The sequence below is a fragment of the Larus michahellis genome, chromosome 9 (assembly GCF_964199755.1).
Source record: "Larus michahellis chromosome 9, bLarMic1.1, whole genome shotgun sequence".
NCBI lineage: Eukaryota > Metazoa > Chordata > Aves > Charadriiformes > Laridae > Larus > Larus michahellis.
Window position 1 is genome coordinate 35,651,450 of NC_133904.1, and position 22,216 is coordinate 35,673,665.

General features: G+C 38.0%; 1 protein-coding gene across 18 annotated transcripts in view; it reads right to left on the bottom strand.

The window, feature by feature from the left end:
* Positions 1-14,796, bottom strand: part of ZNF711 (zinc finger protein 711) — a 38,976-nt gene extending 24,180 nt beyond the window's left edge. For 10 of the 18 annotated variants that reach the window (XR_012589156.1, XR_012589155.1, XR_012589154.1 and 7 more), the window contains exons 1-3: positions 14,600-14,796; positions 7,601-7,705; positions 5,510-6,040 (exon numbers count right to left, since the gene is read on the bottom strand). Coding sequence is in view for 7 of the 18 variants with exons in the window: in XM_074601627.1 (XP_074457728.1) it covers positions 5,510-6,040; positions 7,601-7,679 (610 nt within the window). In the remaining 11 variants the exon portion in view is untranslated. The other 8 variants (XM_074601628.1, XM_074601623.1, XM_074601627.1 and 5 more) reach the window with 7 other exon arrangements.
* Positions 14,797-22,216: the final 7,420 nt, after the last annotated feature.

The following is a 22,216-nucleotide window of genomic DNA, read 5'->3' on the forward strand; positions in this document are numbered from 1 at the left end:
GCTCTTCCCACTCATGGACAGGATTCCATGGAAACACCTATCCACGTGGGGATGACTGTCTGTCATCCCCACACTGAGGAACCTTATTTCTATTTCACAAATCTTGAACTCTATCGGAAGAGTTATTGAGGACAGAACTAGATGTAACATAGGTAAGTACAAATAAGCATTTGATTTCATTTTAGAACCTCTGAAAATTATATATTTTAATGAAAATTAAGTGGAAAACATAAAAAAATGCAATGTTTCGGCTGGGTTTTTTTGTAAATAAGAGATGAATTGCATTGCCGAAAAAATAACAAACTTGGATCAGTAGAAAAAAATTAAAAATTTCCTCAGGAAAAGAGTTGTTTTTTAATAAAAAACATTCCAAATCTCTACTAAAATCAACGCCAGCAACATCAACACCTCAACCTGTTAGAATGTGATATGTACTGCATGGCATTCACGTTACCTTGCAGGACAACGAGAACAGTGAGTATGAACATCACAGATGAGTAAGCCACAGCAGAGAGTTTGGCATAATCCTTTCACACTTAGGTTTACCAGCACCAGGTTATTAGGACATCTTTATGGGATGGGAGTATGGGAGTGTTACTGCATCTGCTAATTGAAGTTTTTTATGCTGCCAGAATGGAATTACTAGAAGAGAGGATTATGTATCCTCTACTAACAGGAAAAGGGAAGATGCTAAAAGATACTTATCTATCTTGGAAAAAGTATTTCCATACATTTACTATGCTTGAATTTATTGAAGACTATTTTCTTTTCTGCAACTTCTAAAAGTTTCTTATCCATATTCTTCAAAACAATACACATATGTTTAATTTTAGTACTATGAGCATTTCCACTGCATGTATGAGTCTTTGAAGGACTGGAGGTAACTAATAATGCAAGGCAGGAGCAGTTATATATATATGTATATGTATGTATACACACACATACATATATATCTCTCTCTCTGTATGACTAGACATACTGCCAAAATGCAGAAAGAATATTTAAAGGCTGGGTGGAAAAAAATCACTAATTGTAAGCTGTTACTGTAATTTTAGAATTGGTAGATGGTATTGAAGTTATTTTCAAACCTGCAACTCAAGCAACACCAACTTTTTATAAACTCATCAATTTTATAAACATAACGCATTATCAGTTTAACAGAGAAAATAAGTATTTCTGTACTGGAAGGTTATTTAACAGCAGCAACCTCCTACTGAACAGTGGAGTAATCACATATTTGTGATAGGAAGTTTACTTTATGGCAAAAATTTCCAACTATATAACTATTATTGGGTGACAATGACTGTACGCCACTATGTATCTGGTGAAATAACATAAGATAAAAACCACACAATTTTGGATAGTTGCCTTACCAGGACACCAGTTGCAATACAACAAAGATTACACAAAGAAAAATATGAGGAATTTTTCAATTTTCGTAAGAATAAATATTTTCAGCCAAAAATATAAAGTAAAATACATGAACGTAGCATATACGCCCATATGCTGTGTTTCACCATTTCAAGTAAAGCCCCCAAATCTTCATTATCCTTTAAAAAATAGGGAGCCCTGTCTTAGAGGTGTAAACTTACAACATTGTTTTTAAAATTAGTGGTTACTCCCAAACCATCAACCATCCTGTGTATTTTCAAAGATCTTCAGTCTCCAAAATTTAAGCTGAAGTAATGGAAACATATCAGGAAGCCTGTATATCCAGGGCCTCGGGAATCACTTTTCTAAAAAAGCAAATGTGTAATATAACAAAATTTGAAAAATATAAATTGGTCTGAGAAAATGATATAGACTGTCATTTGTAAGACGTTGCCTTTTGTTTCAAATACCTCGACAAAAAAAGACAGCAAATCTGCAATTGCTATTGCTTAATATGAAGTAAATTTCATAGTTTCAATCTATTTTTTAAACACATTTAGATACGGAGAAAACAATCAACACAGCAGGACACGTAATCTTTGTCAAGTTCCAAAATACTAGGACTTCTTTTAAAAACAGATCATTAAAATATTCTATTGTTTAAGCAATATGACTTCAATCACAGACTGCTAACCCATCGGTGCTAAATTATCTGATGACTTTTCCCAGTGACAGTTCTCAGGAACAGGAATGCTTACTTTATGTCAATGGAATATGCAAGTGTCTTCCAGATCTGACTCATCCACCAGAAGCACTACATATTTATTATCTCGTCACTTAAAATTAACTGAAAAAACACAACAGAGAACCTTTATAAATATATGCTGAATCCCCCTGAATAAACAAGGTTTAAAGGAAAACTCAGCACATTTCCAATGTTAAACTTACCTTACTTCGTTGTTTTCAGGTGTGTGATGTCCAGATTCACCGTGGATTGCCAGCTCCCAATTCATGTGATGCCTCAGCATGCACTATGCCGGTGATATCACACCCACCATAGGAGCCCACAGGGATAACATGAGGGCAAGATAAGTCCCATGGCTTTACAATTTTTCATATTTTTCTAATGTCTGCTATACTTATTTTATATCCCATAAGTTACAATATAGGAGTATTAATATTAAAATGTTTAGAAAATTATGTAACACTGTATTGTAATATACTAAAAAGGAGGTGGTGGTGGAACAGTACCTTACCCCTAAAGGCCAGCTCCAGTGTTGTTCTTTGGTGGGTCACCAACATAGTGCATGCAGGGCCGACACACGGATCGGGAGCTGGCAATCCGCTGTGGGTCTGAATATCGCAAACCTGAAAAACAAAAAAGGGTATGCTTTAAGGGACGTGTGTGCTAACTCCTCCCTGGCAAAATGGGATGTACTGTTCATAATTTTCCCATCTCAGGATGAGATGGATTAGGTTCACGATCACACCATATGCATTAATTTTGTGTTAATTTCATTTTTAACCAGACCCTTTTAAACAAGTATCTGGAGATTTAAAACTAGGGACCGTGCATGTGCCGTGGCATTCCATTGTGAACATACCAAAAAAAGTTCTTAAAGTCTTATGCCTATAAGGCTGATTTAAAAAAGCTGAATTCATCTGCACTGAGATAGCAGAGTGGCGATAATCCTCTAGTGAAAATTTCCAATTACAAAATCATACGCAACTAGTTTACAGTACTATCAAGACAAATGTATTATTTTCCAAATAGTATTTACACATAAAATATCTACATGGGAATGTTGTCTTAAAATGGTGAAAAATCGCCTTGCAGTATATTTAAACTGTAACTCCCAACAAAAGAATACGATAAATTAAAATTCCACACTCAGCTCAGCTTCACACCCACAAATGTAGTATTTTAGAAGTCCCCAAAATGTGTTCCACAGAACAGCTGGCAGTATTCCCTACGGGCATTATCTGTCATTTTATGTAAAGTCCCCCCATTTTAGATGCTAAATTTCATTATAAGACAGCTAAGTATTTTGAGATTCTTTAAAACTATCATTTTGATGTGATTTACATTATAAAAACGGTCAACAGTCCTATACATATATACCCCAAAGGAAATATAATAAAATTAACTTCCTACAATATTTACTGAACATTTGACAATTTAAAAACTTAAGTAAATAAAAAGGGTTTTAAACTGCTTGATAAACTGAGGCATTTAACTAGTCTACACAACAGATTATCTTCATAAACATAATATTCAAGGCTAGTTTTAAAACATTTAAAAAAAAACAAAAAATGAACAACTGCATAAGACTAGTTCAGTTTTGCTGAGAAAAGAAATCAACAGCAGATACTTTGTTGGGTCAAGCTGGCATACCCCACATAACACAGCCTCAAAAGTCTGCAGAGGCAAGAGATTGCCATAATTTATCTAAAATTATTACTTTAAACAAAATTCTAGATTAATAATGTAGCTTCCAGCTGTGATTATTCAGGCATATCATGATTATACTTATATGTAAATCTAATTTGCTGAAAACTAGGCCTCAAACTGGCTTCAAAACATTGCAAAAGCCATCAGCAGGCTTGAGAACACTTGACAAAATGATAAACTTATCACACTTATCTATCTTAGAAGGAATTCCAAAGATGACTTTACTTACAATTACAAAGGTGCAGTTGGAAATACCGCAGTTACAGAATACAACTCATCGTAAGTACTCTGTCAGAAAGGAGGAATTTTTTCAATGAAACAACTGACTGTAAAAATTGTGTTCCTTTATTTACAAAAACATAGGAATTTTTCTGTTGGAAGTCTAATTTGCTTTTAGACTGAGGGTTTTTTTGTTCTTTTTCCAAAAACCCTTTTTGACTTCTATTAGTGACATATGGCATTACAGTATTGATAGAATGGTTAAAAAAAAAATCATTGCTGTCCATTCTATATTGAACAAAAAACAAATACCAAAAGTATATTTTGCATAAGGGACATAAATGCTATGAAATACTGAAATCATTATAATGACTAATCAGTCATGTCCTCTGTCTTGAAATTTTTAATAAATGCTGCTTGCTGTGAACAGACTGACACTTTGACACACTTGGCATTGCTGGTTTTGTTTTTTTGTTTTTGGTTTTTTTTGGGTTTTTTTTTTGTTTTTTGTTTTTGTTTTTGTTTTTTTAACATATTGCTTCTGACTAAATAAAACCTGTTTGGACCTACTCACATGTCAGTAACTAATCCGGAGAAGTCAAAAATATAAAATGAACTATCATACATTTTATCAGATTTGTTTAACAATAAAAAGTGGTACCTTGAATATAATTTAGCCACTGAAGAAACATAATAGACCTAAGTCTATATTCTGGATCCTTTCAGTAGCTCCCACTCAGCAAGTAAAGGACCACACAGTTTCCTCAGAGTTGAATGGTGTGGGGAAACTGCAGTGGGCAGCCACTTCCCAGTGTCAGAGAGCTGATCAAGTAATGCACACAATCCCCTACTGTCAACTTCAGTCCAGAACAGCACAATGTACAATAAAATGCCTATTATAATTTTTAATACAGCTACACAAACAGTATTTTGTGGACACACATGAGAAAATGTTACGAGTTAGACATCTTAAAAACCTGTTTTAAAAACCTATTGGTTGGACTCGATGATCTCTAAGGTCCTTTCCAACCATGAAGATTCTATGATTCTATTTCTTTGTTGGATTCTACTGATTAAACCCAACATGTTATTTTTACACAAATGTACATAACATGATAATAAATGTGTGTATTTTAAGAAAAAGTATTATACTCAAAATATGTGTAATGTTTTAACTTTCCAATGTGTTTTTCTTAACATGCAGGAACATCTAGTTTCAGAAACACAAACATACACACTCATTCACTCAACAGCATGAATGTCATTCTACTTTTTGCTGTATCAGCGCTAATGGATTTTTCATCAAGAAAACCCAAATCCAGACACCAAGAATTAACTGTGCAACTGACTATTATTTGAGAGTTCCAGTACAGAATGCAGCAAGAGTCCAGTTATAGCAAATTCTCCCCACCAGACCACTTCTACTTCAGCTAATTTCCTGTTTATATCTACCGTTGTTTAACTTACAAGATATCATTAAGTAGTCTTCAGATGTACTCTTGCCATCATCGTCGTCTTCTGTTTTTATAGTCACTGTGGAGCCAGGAACAGTACCAGCTGCTTGAATGACCGCTTCAGAATCTGAGTTCGTTACAAGAACTTCTTCTGAAACCACTGTAGGCGAATTGGCTCCTGACACAGAATCTTGCACCACATGCTCCAGATGTCCATCAGGACCCGTAACAAGGTCAGCCACAAAAACCTGATCTGGAACTCTAACGGTTTCTGTTATTAGATCAGAAGTCAAAACATGATCACTGGTATCTAACGCTTCTTCAATAGCAACATCAGCTTCCAAAACAGAGTCGGGAACAATTACACCTTCTGTTACAACATCAGTTTCAGTGATGATGTCAGGTCCTTGAACAACTTCAGCTGCTAAGCCATGATCAAGAGTTATTCCATCATCGGTAACAACATCAGAAACTAGGACAGCTTCAGGGACTGATACGACAATATGGTCTCCATCGATATGAGCAGTGCCAGCCATTCCAGCCACTATGAAACAATTATGAACAAGGAGAAAGATGTTAAAATTATTGCATTGGCAATTAGTTTATCTAAGGAATGGAATAATCGTATAGATAAGTTAAACACAGACGTACAAATCTGTTAATTTTCAACAATCCACATTTTGCATTTCACCCAATAGGCTATCCAAAGCAGCCTGTACCCTTTAAATGAAGAAAAACAAATAATGCCACTTCTTTAAGACATAATGAGGAGCTTGCCCCAAATTTAGGTTTTAGAATGCTGATATGTTAAAAACTACAGACCATTTTGCAATTTCATCTTTTTTTAAATTCCGGTTAGAAATCACTTGATTACAGTAGCAATTTGAACCTTCACAGAATTCTTGCATGATACTGGAAGTGTGGCAACAATAAATAAATTGCTGTTACAATAAAAGGACCCTCATGTTTTAGACTGCATGGGCCTTGGTAAAAATACATACTCAGTTGTATGCAATATTTATAGTACAACTTTCAACACCTTGCCACGTTGCAAAGAACGGCTAGAAGCAGAAACCTGTTTTCATTAACAGACCTGACTGGTCAGTCATATTTGCAGACTACTTTTCTATACATACAAAAGAATACACAGTGAATTATTTTAACGCACACATAAATAGCAGTTTTAATCTTAATGAATAAAAGAAAATGGTTCTTATCAGAGTGAAAAAAATTATTCAGCATTGTACTGCAAATTCAATTATTTTGGTACACTCTGAGGAATATTAATTCATGTTAGAACAAAAACATGGTCCTTCCTAATACTTGAGAAGGTCATCTCTTGTCATAATGCAGAAATGGAGATGCACAAAGAGAAGAGAGGAGATTTCTTGCTGTCCTTTCGCTAAACCTTAAAAATTGCTGAGGTTATTTAGCACTGCCACCAAAAGAAACAGTATTCATTAAAAAAAAAAAAAATCAATTTAGAAACAAGTCTTCTTACATTAGTACAGTCTCAGGACTGATGTTCTTAACAGAAGAATTCTAAGCACATGTGAATGTGCAGATTTAGTTAAATCTGTAAATTCTTGTCTACACATTATCTATTGTCACACAAAGACATTATTTCCCACCACACTTACTGAAATACCCTAAAGGAGAACTGGAGACAATAATCAAGGTAAGCCCACAAAAGCTTGAATGTTGTTTCCACCCTGCACTGGATGTTATTTACATCTTCTGTATGCTGGAGATGTAACAACTAGTCAATGTGGTTTCAAGCAGAAGCACATGCACCACAAAACTGTTGAACTCCAGATAACATTTTCTATCTCATCTAGAGCACTCTGGGACACAGACTTAACTCCTTTTTATTTTCAGAATGACTTCAATATTTTGCAATAAGCGACATTTTCAAGATAAGCAACCAAAGCAGACAAAGACATATTACACACCACCCTAAATTCTGAATTTTCTCAAAAAAGTCATGCAAATAGCATTATTATCTTAGTCAACTCTACGCCTTAATATCATTTATAAGTATATACCAAAAACCTGAAAAACAGTCTTGATTCTATTCATTACTTTTAATAGTTAAAATGTTTACCAAAATCCTGCATAATCATAGTGTGAGGCATTTTGGACTCTTGTGTTTGCAATCCAAGACTTCCACCACCTGGATCCATATTCAGCTAAGTTCATTCACAAATACCTGCAACAAAAGCAAAATCAGAATTTATACTGAATAGCATTAATGTGTTGATTAGCTTTACTGGACTGATGTGTCACACTGATAAACACAGAAAAGTATTTACCCAAAACCTCAAGGAAAAAGCATACAGTACTCTAAGAAAAGAATAACGTGTATTTTATGAAGTATTTTTCTGAACTAAAATTGTGAAAATATTTCCATCCATAAGTAGATACACAGCAGTTTAAAGAACCACACATGACAGCGAAACCAAACATGTCAGTAGTACTTGGTCAGGACTTAAAAGGCTACTTTATGTAAATCTTTGGTGACTGCCTTGCCTAGAACAGTTCTGTTTCTAATCTGTGGAATTTAACTGGAAAGTGCTTTCTAGTTACCTTCAGCATCCAGAGGTACAGACTTCAACATTACTTTATTTCAAAGAGCAGTAAGCACAAGAAATGCCTAAACCTTCAATTTCCCCACAGCAAACTGAACATTAAAATATTTTTGCAGTTTCATGAGACTATATCCATAGGGTAAGAGCTCAATGACTGACAGGAAAGATCTCACCTGCAATACCAACAGTAGCATCAGGCTTTAAGGCTTTAGTAACAAAACAATATAACACATTAGTAAGCAACTGAACCTAGTTACAGGTAACTTACTACCCAAAAGCAGAAACTCTGACAGTAAGCAAGATAAATTTGCCTTAATCAAAGGGTAGCTAACCGCCTGCAAAAGCAAGAAATACAAGTTGGACATGAACAGTACACACATGCTATTACTAACAACATGTCTTACCATTAATAACATATATTAGCAACTATGCACGAAGAAGTCACCTTTGCTCTATCCCTGTCTGTATACACTCTTTAACTAATTATCAAGACCGGTGATTATGGATTTACAGAGCTGCATCAAAGAAAGTTGAAAATTGTATTGGGAATATCAGTTTTTCAGATTCTTTCACAATTTTGTATCTATCGGATATTTCAAAACAAATTTTAATGTGTGTATTTAATTGGACATTATGTTAAATTATAGGTTAGTTTCAAAAAAGCTGCATAGTGCACTAAATTTACAAGAACAAAACTGCCAAAGCTGGTTTTCTCTTCCAGCGGCTGTGTAGGAACCCCTCTGTATCATTTAAAAAGTCTGACAAAAAGGCCTGGTAGAAAATGTAACCAGCCCTCAAATATATTTGCAAGCACAGTGCAGAACTAGTCAGGATAACAGGCAACAGCTAAGCATAAGAAAGGCCAACTTATTTCAACGTCTCCAATGCCACGATACTTACTGCAGAAACAACAGTGCTCAACAGCCTTCTGTGCTGACACCATTCACCATTCCAGTGTTAGGACTGTATTACCCATATTGGTTGACATTTTATTTCAGAACTGTCAGGTTATTCTAGAAATCTTATCTTCCAACACTGTCCCTTCTGTGCTGCCTCATTTCTGCTGCCAGGGAAAAGCTGGTCCCATGCAGCTATCTGCAATATCCCTCCGATAGAAAACGGATCCTTTAAAGTTTCTGGTAGAACAGACCCACCAACTCTTTGTAAACTCCTGACTGTTAGTCTTCACTGTTACATCTTTAGCTTGATTTTCTTTCTTTTCGACAATTGCTTTGTTGCTTTGGCTCTTCTAATTCCACTTAATGCTCAGGGGCTTCTGTTTCCCAATTTCTCTTTTGTCAGATTTGTCTATTTCCTTTAATCTTTTAAAATTACTGTTGTTCCTCAAACCTTGCCACACAGTCACGCCAGTTTTATTTCTGAGATTCTCACATTCATTAAAATGCAATTCCAATTACATCCAAGAATTTTCACATATGGAGAGTAAATGGTGAGCTTCTCACTAAACTCAGTTTTACCAAGATCTCCATTTCTGGTATCATATCTGTCTTGAGGATGCTGAATCTCCTTCATCAGGTACAGCTACACAAACTTGCTTTCAGAGAAAGAGAAAGCAAGTAACATTTCTTTGACAGAGTATTTCCATAAAATACAACCAAAAAGGATAAATTAGCATTCCTCCATATTATTTGCAAAGTGTGCGGATTCTTAATTATTTTGCGATTTGCTGCAACCCAAAAGACTTTTACACAAGTTCTCAGTGCAGATGAAGTGACCGTAGAAGCAGCTACAGGAGTATACCGAGGGCAAGGCTTTCGTAGGTGAAAAAACTCTAGCTTAAAAAAACCTATGTCGCACGAGACCAAAAGCTTGTACTTCCTTGTCCTCTCATATCCAGGAACTGGAAATAAGTGCCAGTATCACACAGAAAATTACGAGTTTTAGGAGTTGTGGGAAGTGAACACAGAATAAGAGCTCAAGTGAGAACTATCTGCAACCCAGTGGTGCTGAGATGAATAGGGAAGTACAAATGCAAGTCTCGAAAATATGGTACTTCTACTGTTGTAGACCAAGTTGCTCTTCCGGATCACATAAAAAGTTGACCCCTACTCTACCACAGGAACTTCTTTAAGACTGCGCATCTAAATCCAAACTATGACAGAAACTTCAAGTACTATGTGGTACAAGATATTTGACAACCCTACTGCAACGAAATATACCACAATAGAGTTAAGAGCTAACATAGTCAAGCAAGGCAAATAACAAAATAAGCCAAGCTGCAAGAACAAATGGCTTAAGTGCCTGAAATATCTGAGATACCTCTAAGCCAGAATCAAGGGACCCAGAAAGAGCCAGGACCCAATGCAACTCACACTACGGCAGTAATCCAGAAGTAAACCAAACTTTGCAGTAGACACAACATTAATTTTTCTTAAAACAAGAAGCTTTATCAGTAACAGGCACTAGAGTATGCGGTAAAAGACCCTAAAATCTGAATGGATCAAAGCCAGTTACGACGTTTACTGCAACACTTGTGTCTCACCGGAAGTGACAGCACTGGATCCTTGGTACCAAACCAAGGCACCGTCGAGAAGGGAGATGCTGGCACTGTCAGTGCAGGGGCCACGCTGTGCTGGGCTGACCCACAGAATCGGGCACGAGGCTCGGGCTGCACATGGAAACTGACACTCCAGATGTCACTCAAGCCAGGCAGAAAGCCACCAAGGCGAGATGATGTGAAAAGTCAATTTTGGTACTACATTGCTTTGCCTCCTTTTTTATGACTGTGTTAAATACCTTCACTTTAGCAGGTGATGCAGAATGCCTGCTCTGTGCAGTCCAAGGCATACATGCCAGGTGGGTACAATTTCGTCTTTGGGGTTTTTTTATATGAAAAAATACAAAACAGAGTAGCAAGAGAAAGAAGCAGTATGCAGAAAACTCAGTTCATGCTTACTGCATCTTCATTGTCAAGGAAGAAATTGAGCGGTGATTATTCCTTCTTTTATACTCTTGAAATCCTCAAGCGAAGGAAGCCGCAAGCAGTCTGCAGTGATGACAATTTCAAGAAAAAGTCACTGATCCACCCCAAGGACGTTCCAACTTAACTGAGAACACAAAAGAACCAAAGAACTTCTATCACCTGATGTCACTATCATCCTTTCAACGCTGTCTCCCTGTATTATCTGCTCAAACCTGCTTCTCTCAAATTGTCTTTAAAATCTAAAATACTAACTCTTGGTGACGACAACAACATAACATTCTTCTTGCAGAGCTGTAAGAATTCCCCAATGTAATTTCTTGATGGTGCCATAGCATAAAAACACAAGTCAAATGTTATCAATGAGGAAAGTAGTCAAAGATTTAACTAATCAATTCCAACCAAATTCCAATGTAGTTTTAAGTTTTAGCTTCAAAATCAAATTATTTCACCACTGTAAGAATTACAGAGTAACCTCAGAACCTTAATGCAATGCTCTATCACTCCTAAATTTTTGTCAGTCACCTGAAACTCTTAAGGTAGGTAATGAATACTTGCTATTAGAAAGTAAGACACAGCTTAGACCATAAATGGCTAATTTAATACAGCCATTTCAGAATTAATGGAATACTCTGCAATTTCCTGACCACAGCCTTTATGCTCAGACAATCCTTCTTTTTTAATGTAAATGGATATAAAAAATTATCCTAAATTATATAAATCTGAGAGTACAGGAAGAATATGCTAGGCTTTTCTTCCTTCTTAATAAGCAATTTAATTTATTTTCAGATTATATAATTAGATGCCCAAATATACACATATTATATATTGTGCTACATAGAAAATTCAATACAAAGTCAGACTACAATTTTAATTTAGATCAAAATTTCTGCAAGGAAAGCAAATTATCAGTAAAAAGATTATTTTCCCAGTAGCTAACAGGACTATAAAAATTACCAAAGTTATGGGATGGTACCTTCTGTGCACATAGTACTATGAATACCTTAAAATTCCACTAAAACCAGAGATGGATGATGACACACCAGCAATAAACATGCTGAAGCTGTACCTCAGTTGATGCACCTAGTATCCAACCATTACTTAAGGATGCTCTTCTAAACCCTCAATGCAAAGGACATAGCTGCATCACTATACAATCACTGATTATTTTTTTTATATCTACTTTTGAGTGTTAAAGGAATGCAGTGACAGCAGGAAAAACCCTTACTGCTAATGCTGGAACAATTAACAACAGATAAGGCCTACAATTCTGCTACAACTGTCTATTTTTGCTCACAGATTTCAGTCGTGCAGATGACTTAGTTTCACACACTACATACGCATACAAATCTTACTACTGGAAGCAGCAAAAAATGTAGTACAGTGATTAACTGTGGTTCTTCACAGCTTCTTTGTGTAGTATACCATGTTACATACCCACACAATCATAGAAGCAGTCCAATCATATGTTTTAAAAACAGAGAAATAAGGCAGAAAGCCACAATTCTGTAAACTGTCATAATCCTAAATTTATCCATACCTCTCTTGCCTCTATTAAGATCTCAAGTTTTTCCTCTCAATTTCCCTTCTCCTCTGTGCGTTTAGAAGAAAATACGAGAAAATGCTTTATTAGCATCAGCCAATAAAATAATATCACTTTACAACATTCCATTAATATTTTCATTGATTCTTTTTTATTATAGCACACTATCTTGCACCAGGAAGGAGTACATTACCACCAGATCCCTAAATGAAGAATTTCATCAAACCTAAACTGAGACTCCCAGAGCAGCGTCTCAAGGCTAAATTTAAAATACACGTATGTATCTGATATTGTTTTGCTTTTTTGAAAAAACACAGTTCTAACTAGCTTCAGGACGCTGATTTTAATCTTATTTCAGTCCTCTATGCCAAAGCTCTACCTCAGACAGGGCTCAGCTGAGACCAGGAAATTAGAGTAAAAACAGGGATATATGACCTCTCTGTCTACAGACAGGAACACTACTGTAAATTACTACTGCAAACGGTATTTTTTGAAATCAAAGATAATGGCTGGCAATTTGGGACTACCGAAGAACACATACCTGTAATAGCAACACTCAACTGAAAAACTGGTAAAGGCCCAGGCTCTTATAAACATTGCTCTTAGTATACACATTGATTTATTCTTAGCTTACTCTTCCCATAAAACCGGTATCATAAAATAAGCACTAATATTTTAATTTTCTTTGAGAAACCTTTCAGAAAACACCCTAAATTGAGAGATCTTCAACAAGTATTTTAAGGAGAAGGGAAGAAAAATGAATGCCTCAGCACTTCTACAGTTCCCAGGGAAAAAAGGGTATCATTCTTGGACCCAGAGGCACAATGAAGCTCCCAATCAAAATGCTAGCTTACAGGCACTGTTGCCGTCTTTAAAATTTTTATAACACAAAAAAGATTTCTACAAAATGCCAATTACAACTTAATAAATCTGCATAAACAAAGAGCATGTATTTAATACATTTTGTTACATCCTGAACAATGTGTCCTCCAAACACTAAGCATCTCCCCAGTTTACTCATACAATTATTCCCAATACGTTCAGGTGATACATTTTCACATAAAGTGTATTTCCACGGTCAACTCTTAAGCACTCCTTTAAAATAGAGAATATTTTCTAAATAATAATGTAAGTCTTGTTTATGTATAATAAAGGACACCACAACATCATAGTTTGTCTGGCGTTTCAGATACTTGTAAGCTCCATATGACACGTTGATGAAACCAGAAAGACTAAGCTCAGATATAGAGTGATGTAATACAATAAATAAACTTATATGTAGTTAAAAAATCCAAGCCAGACACTTTCTCATTATCTTATCTGTTAACATTCCAGTTCTAGAAGAATACAAGAGAATTATCCTCCCCTAAAGACACTTCAGGGTTTGGGTTGTTGTTCCCACCCCCCCCCACCCCCCAATTTTTAATGCAGCAACCAACAGAAACGCAACGAGAAACATCCCGCTCAGGCAGAAATCTTCAAGCAGAGGCACCCAATACATAAAATAACGCGCAGGTTATCACAGAAAAAAAGACCGTGTATGAAAAACTAACGGGACTCCACGGGAGACACGCCGCCGGCAGGGGCTCCGCGGGAGGGCTGCGCCGCGCTGTCGCGATCCTCCGCGCTCCCTCGGACGCAGAGGAGCGCGGAGGATCGCGACAGCGCGGCGCAGCCCTCCCGCGACCGCAGTGGGACGGGGAGGCGGGGATAACCCCTGTCCCGGCGGCGCGACGGCCCGCGGAGCCGCAGCCTTCCCCGCCCCACCGGCCGACATCTTGTTTTCCGCCATTTTCTGCCCGCCCGAAAAAGGCCCCTCAGCCGCAGGCCTGGCCGCCGCCGCCCGCCGGCGCCCTCCCGGTGCGGCAGAAGCCGCCGGCGGCGGCCGAGCCTCGGCAGACCCGCTGAGGGGAGGCGACCGTCGGGCCGGCCGGGCGGCGGCAAGGCCTCGGGCGCGGCCTGCGGTGAGGCCTAGCCGCCTTCCATTGTCCCCCATCCCCCGCCGGCGCAGATCCCGACGGCCGGGCTCACCTGTGCGGCTCCCCCGCGCCGCGGGCCGGGGCCCGGGGAGGGGCGGGGGGTGGTGGGGCCTCAGCTCTCCCGCCGCCGCGGCCGCCGCGGCCTGGCATTCGCGTCCGCCGGGTCCGGGCCTGCACCAATCACCGGGCTGGGCCGGGCGGCGGGGCGCGAGCGCGCGCGGCCTGCTCCCCCCCCCAGCCCGGCCTCGCGGCGGCCGCTGCACGTCAGCGCGCGTCGAGCAGGCGCAGCTGGCGCGGTGAAGCCGCTGCCATCAGTCTGCCCGGAACCCACACAGAGGGTTCCTCGGTCGGAGCAGGCCCTGCCGCCACGTTCTACGCTGAATTTCAAGTATTTCCCACATAAATGCGGGCGTTTCAGGGAGAAAGCGAAAGCACGTGGGAAGGGAAAGGGGTTCCAAAAAGGTTACTGGGGCAGCGTCGCCCTCCTGCCACCCGCCGGTACTTCCTAAGGGGAACGAAGGCAGCGGTAATCCTCTTGGTGTCATTATTGTACACTACTATGACATTAAAGACACCTTTCTTTGGTACTTAAAATACATTCTTTAACAAACCAAATGCCCTGAGTCACATCCCACCACTATTCAGTGAGTGTGAGACCAGACATCACAAAATAAACATTGCTACCTAAGGGGCCATCAAACCACCAGAGATAACCATCCCAGATAGAGCAATCCATTCAAGCACAGTCCCGAAAAAGGATATTTAAGTCCAAAGTTCTGGGGAGAAAAAGGGGGAATCTTACAAAGATACAGCTGGCCTGTAGGAGATTCTTCCCCCCCTTGTCCAGGACGCTGTGCAAGGTGACTTCCCGGGACTGAGTGGCCTTACCTGAGAGAGAGGGTAAGTGATTTAATAACGTATGTATGATGTCTAGAGCATGCTCTAAGATCGTGGTTTGTGCACTCGTTTAAGGTATTGATATCTAGCGCGCTGGTGGTTTGTGTTGTTACTTTTTGGGATCACTTGTTAGTTGGTAATAGTGTATTCTGTGAATTGTTTTGTTCTTTTCCTGTTAAATTGCAATAGTGCATTCTTCCATTGTATCCATAAGAACTTGCAATAATGGCATATCGGACCTCTGAGTAAAGTCCAAATAAATTGTTAATTTGAACATCTCAGTGAAGTGTTCTTCTCTCCGTCACAGGGTTGTAACTGTTAATTTTTCTAAACCTGCTGGAAGCTACGAGTCTTGTAGCATATGCACCCCTCCGGCTTCGGAACAGACTCATGCAGTTGCTGCACGGACTGGGCATACTGCAATGGTCAAATTTCAAACACCATTAGGGAAATGCACGCAATTGTTTTCTTTTCCTGGTTGAAATACAGATAACTCATAGAAATTAATCTTTGTGTTATAAATTTTTGCCTTTACAGTTACATTTGAAATTAATTTTGTTCATGGACAGTGGGATTCAGTTGTCTAAATGTCTAATAGGATGTCCCTAATGGATACGGCAGATACGACGACCTCCAGAAGACTTGCCCTTTTCTAAAACAGCAGCGGGACATCAGATGGAATGCCACAAAGCATCAAAAATGTCACCAAGCACCTATGTTTAGGTACTGAAATCATGCAAGTAAATCTCATTTTGCACTACACAACTATAATTTGCAGCTAAATACAGAGTTACAGGTTTTTGTTTTTTTTTTTTATGGAATTCTTAAAAGATTCTTACTCCTGGACTTTTACCTCCTTAACGTAGAACTTGGACATCTCTCCTACATTTCACCTGCCTCCCCTCTTTCTTCTTTTAAGGGGTAAACAATAAAGCAGTGGGGTAAAGCTGTCCATAACATGCCACACACAAAAGTAAATACAGTATTAAGAACATTCTAATCGGTTCTTCCAGCTCTAGCAAAAAGATAGACATTCAAATGAGAAAGTAATTTCAAACTGATCAACACAATTAAGGGATGAGAGGAAAAAATACCTGAAAAAGGAAATCACAAAACTGAAAAGTCAGGGAAATGGTGAGAGAGAATCTCACAAGGTGATACAATCAGACAAGCAGAACTACAGAGAGATTAATTATCCCCTTTTCTTCAACAAAATCCCATCTGTGGATTCTGTCTTCTGGAGTAATACCAAGGGGAATCTCAAAAGCAAAATGAGCATAAAGTAGCAACAAGCAACAACAAGGCTATTGCCAACAGCGTGACACAACATTCAACATCGGACCCAACATGCAAATTTGCAGAGCGAGGCAGCAATTACGAGGAAAATCAATCCAAAGCACTGGTCAGAAGCACAGAAACAACACAGAAACAAAAAAACAACCAAACAACCCACACCAAGAAACCAAGATCATAGGAATCCAAATATCAAAAAGTGCAGCAGTGAATCACAAAGAATAAACAAAAGCCAAACCACCATTCTGTATATCAATTTAAACTATTTATACTTGACGGCGCAGTAGCACATCATAACCATGGTACCTAGCAGACAACCAGAATTGTTCCTTACCCTTCAGTTCAGAACACAAAGATTTCTAAGAATTACAGAGCTTCTCTGCTCTCCAGGTAACAGGCAATCAACTAAAGCACAATACTTGGCAGATGGCATATTCAAAAAGGTGTTCCTTATTATTGTTGTTAGAAGTGACACCAGAATATTTCAAGCAGTTTCTTCACAGCTTGCTTTCACAAACAACTGCCTGATGTTAACATTGATGACCTGACCATGACTGGTTAACACCAAATTGAACGCTCAAATTCTGTGATCACTTTTAGGTTGGTAAACAGAGCTAGAGGTCAGCAACAACCAGAGCTTGTTAAATTATGGCACTACTGGAGGCCAAGAAGTGACAGGAAAAAAAACTATTCACTGACAAAATTCACCAACAGATTAGGATCTGACTTTCTGGGGTCAAGATAGTTTAAATGGATCGTTTACCTAAACAGATGCACTAACACCATTATTGTATGTTTCTGAAGATAACAGAGAGAGAAGCATGTTCACTGCTCTTATTTCTGACAGAAATTGATGGATGGGTAACTGGATGACAGTAGGATGCTTTTACTGACCACGTCCTTTGAAAAAACAGTGGGTAAGACAAGTAAAAGCAATGGCATTCTTCCATGCTTCATCCTCTGGTGATGCCAGAACAAGGTGGTGCTTCAAGTTGGTGGTGCAGATATTACTAATATGAACATTTAGCTTCTTTGTGCTTTAATCAGCAACAAAATTCTTAACAGTGATATGTACAAATATTCTTCTAGGCTGTCTGCAGTCCCAGAACACATTGTAGTGCACATTTGCAAGCAGTCAACATTCAGAAAATCTTTGGATTCTTTTTAATGACTTTTGGTGCCGGTGATTTCAACTATCCATGAAAAATTCTTCTGCCAGCATTAGATGATTTAACATTTGGCAAATCTGCCCTCAGTATGTGCTAGGTCCAGACTTAAATGCCCATGGGTACCTTGCAGCAGTATAAGTAAAACCAGTAAAACTTACCCACTTTGGATATTTGTTACATTGGGGGAGAAATGGGGGGGGGGAGAGGGGGAAGCCATTGTGGTTGGAGATTAGAGAATACCAGCTAGGATGGCAGCTGAGTTAGAGCCAAGAAAAGCTGCCAGCTTTGGAGCCACCCTTCCTTTTTTCCCCAGCAGGAAGCTGTACCCATCCACTAAATACTTGCAAGGAACAGGGAGCAAAATGAAGAGGTTGGAATAGGTTCCTGGCTTCTCTACCAATGTACTTGCATAGGAAACTCAATACAGTCTGGGCAATAACAGGGTTGTGGAGAGCATGGAAAGTGCCAAGCTGCAGGTAAGGCATGGAGAACATTCCTATTTATATGAAAGAAATGACAATCTTTTCAACTTTCTAAAAACCTTAATATTCTGGTTTTGTCTTACAGTTTCACATATTACCTAATACTAAGGAAAAGAATAATTTAATATAAATGTTAAAATAATGTGTTTGAGACTTTTTTGAAAATATATACAGGACTTGAGTATCGTTAATTTTTCAGTTGGTGGCAAGGTAGTCAATTTTCCATAGCTTCATTTATTGTCATTATTTACAAAACAAGTTACAAAGAAAGCCACTGCATTTTTAAGGGCAAACCATTTCAGCTGTTAGGATCAACAAGACAACAAAGGAAGACAAAATGAAAAAGAAACAAGGGACAATGGGAGGGGCTCAAAAGCTGAGGTTGCTACATTAGTCAATACTTCAGTATATGATGCATCTTCGGATAGGGGGAGGCCGAGTGCCTTGGTTATGTTTGTCCAGTGCTGCCAGCGTCAGTGAGACTAAGTGGCTGTGCCTGAGAACAGAGCCTTCCCTTCTACCTAATTCTGCAGGTAATCGGTGTAACAAGAATACAGATTCTTCCTACACAGTTCAAAATTGTATGTAATTTGTTGTTTTCTTTCTTTAAATATTGGCTTTTTAAGGGGAAAACCAAAGCAATGTCAGTCAGGGCACAACAGGCTCTATGTGCTACAATGCCCTGAAGAATCTTCCTAATTACAGTTAAGAGAAATTCATGGTCCTGCTAACAGCATTAGATTCGGAACCATTCCTCACCAGCATGTGGAGGGACATTGTGACACGGAGTGGAGCAAACACCACACATAAATGGGTGAATCAAATGGACACCAAGAAGCAAAAACGACCTGGCAAAAGTTGTCTTTGACAAGCCTTCCTGAGAAATATGAAAAAAATGCAACCCCTTGCCCTTCTTTCCCGTTGATATGGATTTAAACCACTCTAGGAAGCAAACAGGGATGAATAATGATTAGTGTTCTTATTTGTCATTTCTTACGCTGAAATTTGAGAAGACTTGTTCCTTTCTCATGAGTTTCTTCTGAGGAAGGGCAGCTTTTTGTGATAGGTACTGCTTGTTATTTAGATACAAGACACATGGTTAATCACAAAAGAACCCTGTTTCCCAACAGATGTGCATCAATTTAAGCAATACTTAGAAGCAGCTATGTAAACTGTAAAATCAGGTATTCACAAAAAGTTGTCATCAATTACACTGTAAACGAATTGGATGCTAGTATCATGTTTTGTTTTATAATTATCTTCTCTAGCTTTTCTTTGCAATAACATTTAGCACTTTCTAATAGTTACGGCTATTTCCTCTATGTTTCAGCCTACAATGTCTTACTGTTCTCTCAGCATTTGGATCGTTCATTGATCACGCAGCATTCCAGGACATTTCAGCTACAGGAAGCACTGGTACTTAATATTGCTGTAAAGAGATTAGAATTAAATCAGTAGTATGACATACGCTCCCCAGTATGCTTGCTATTAAAATAATCTGTATCTAATCTAACTACATTCGTGTATTTCTTTTATTAGTATCTGAATGGATGTGCTGCTTCTGAATGTGTACTCACAGATAGCTTGGGGAGATGATTTTAACGCAAATAACTGAATGTATTAAGACTTTGTGCACACAGGTTTTAAAATATTTAAAAACATTTCAGCAGGGCCAACTTGAAAGCAGCAACAGCAGAACATTTTGTTGCTACTGAGGTCTGTTTTTAAAAAAAAAAAATGAAGGAAGTTTCTGGCCTAAAAAGGAGGGCCAAAGGAGGCCAAAGAAATAAATCACAAAGAAATAAAGCCCAACAAAAGGGCTATTGTGGAAGATAAAACATGGCCACATGTGTCCACCTCTATTTCTTCTGACCCTATAGTGATCCTTTGCAAGTAATCCATAGATCAAAACACTGGCAGGAAAATCCCATATTTTCATTCCTTCATCATTTTTCCATTGGGTTAATGGCAAAACAGTCAAAGCACATCATGACTCCTTTTTATTTTTTTTTTTTCCACTTATGCTAAAGGCCCCACCTTTTTAATATTTTTTGCGGTTGGAACATACACCTTTCTGAAATGTGACTTTTTTTGTAAAATGTTAATATTTTTATTTTTACAATAAACTTTACCCATTTTGTCTTTTTTTTTTTTAAAACTCCATTATGAAGAGAAATGCATGTTTTTTTCTGGTTTTTACTGATAATTTGTACCAACTATTGGTACCTCCTGTACAGAAATAACCCAAAAGGCTCATTTACATAAACCAACTGTAATCACAAGATACTGATCTATCAAAATAAATGCCAGAAAGACAGTTGACAATGCATTTAGCAATTTTGATGAGGCTCATTTTTTAGGCACAGAAAGGTCTTATGGTAAATACATCTGTCTACAAATCGCTCAATTATCGGCAGGGGGGAGCCTGCTAGAACACTTAGTTACATAAATGATTTTGTAAGTTCTGGAATAAATAATGTAATTTCTCTGTACATCATACTATTTGTACACAAAACATACAATAGCAACTTTCCATGAAGCTTTAAGAAGTTTGAATTATGAAGTGGTGGAGGGAGGGGAACAGGAACCCCAGAGTCTCAAAGGAAAGCTGCTTTATAAGAGAAAGTACTAATAGAGCTATTAGCAGACATATCTTTCATGCATCAGTGGGAATTTTGTTGCATCATTTTTCAATATAGAGTTTGGAAAAATTTTAAAAATTTTACATTGTCAGTAAATGTAACAAGACAGTTGTTACATGAGAGTTAGGACTCTTATTACACAAGTTTTCAGCATGGCTGGGAACTCATAGCTTGATCTTTCACAGTATTCCAGTGAAATCACAAGACATCCTGGCATGAAAAAGTATTGGTGAAATAGGCACACAGCTTTTAGGCCTTTATTTTTTCATGTCAGCCGTGTAAATTCCCTTCACTGTACAGCGAGTTAGAACATAGAATTCCAGTAATTCCTCTGCCAGAGCTGCAGGGATATCTCCATATTGACTGCAGCGTCCGTTCTTAAGCGGTTACCTTGGGTAGCCATTCCTCAGTTTGGTGAAAACCCTTTTTCTATTAGTTGTTGTATCTAAGTGCGAATGACTCAGAAAATGATTAAGACACTGCACAATTTATCCAGACTCAAATGAAATTAGCAGGTATGTAATATTCCTGAAGAAAACACCCGTATAATAAAAGGTGGTTTTAGACTTCTTATTAGCTCACATTTTTGCTTAGTGACATACATACTACCAATCTGAATTAGGATAATCTGTTTTCAGTACCAAAACAGAAGATTATATAATATATACGCAGAGGTATGTTATTAATACCTACCCGGTACTGTCTCCTCTCTGTATAACCTGCATAAGAAAAATTATTGCTTGGAGAGCCAAATTTCTCATACTGATTAGGAAAACGGTCTGTTGCAGGATCTGGGTTCCGGAATGGCCGAGGATGCACGGGACTATGCGAAAGGGAAAAAAGACGTTATAAAAATATGTGTAAAAATGTACTGCAAATTACGTAAAGTGTTAGTTTAAACTGGTATAAAAATAATAAAGCTCACTACTGCATGCATGACATTAAGGCAATAACATTAAGACATCTAAATATTCTGTCTTTTAAGTTCATTTTATTGTAAAACCCTCATCCTACAAACACAGATAAAATTGAGTTTAAAGAAGCAACATATTCTTTGAGCTTTTTTTTTACACTGTTACACTGAACAGTGCCATAATATCTATTTTCTGTATTTCTGTGATTATTTTGAAAATGATTTAAATTCATGATTTTGAAAATGTTTTAAATTCATGATAGGTATACCTTC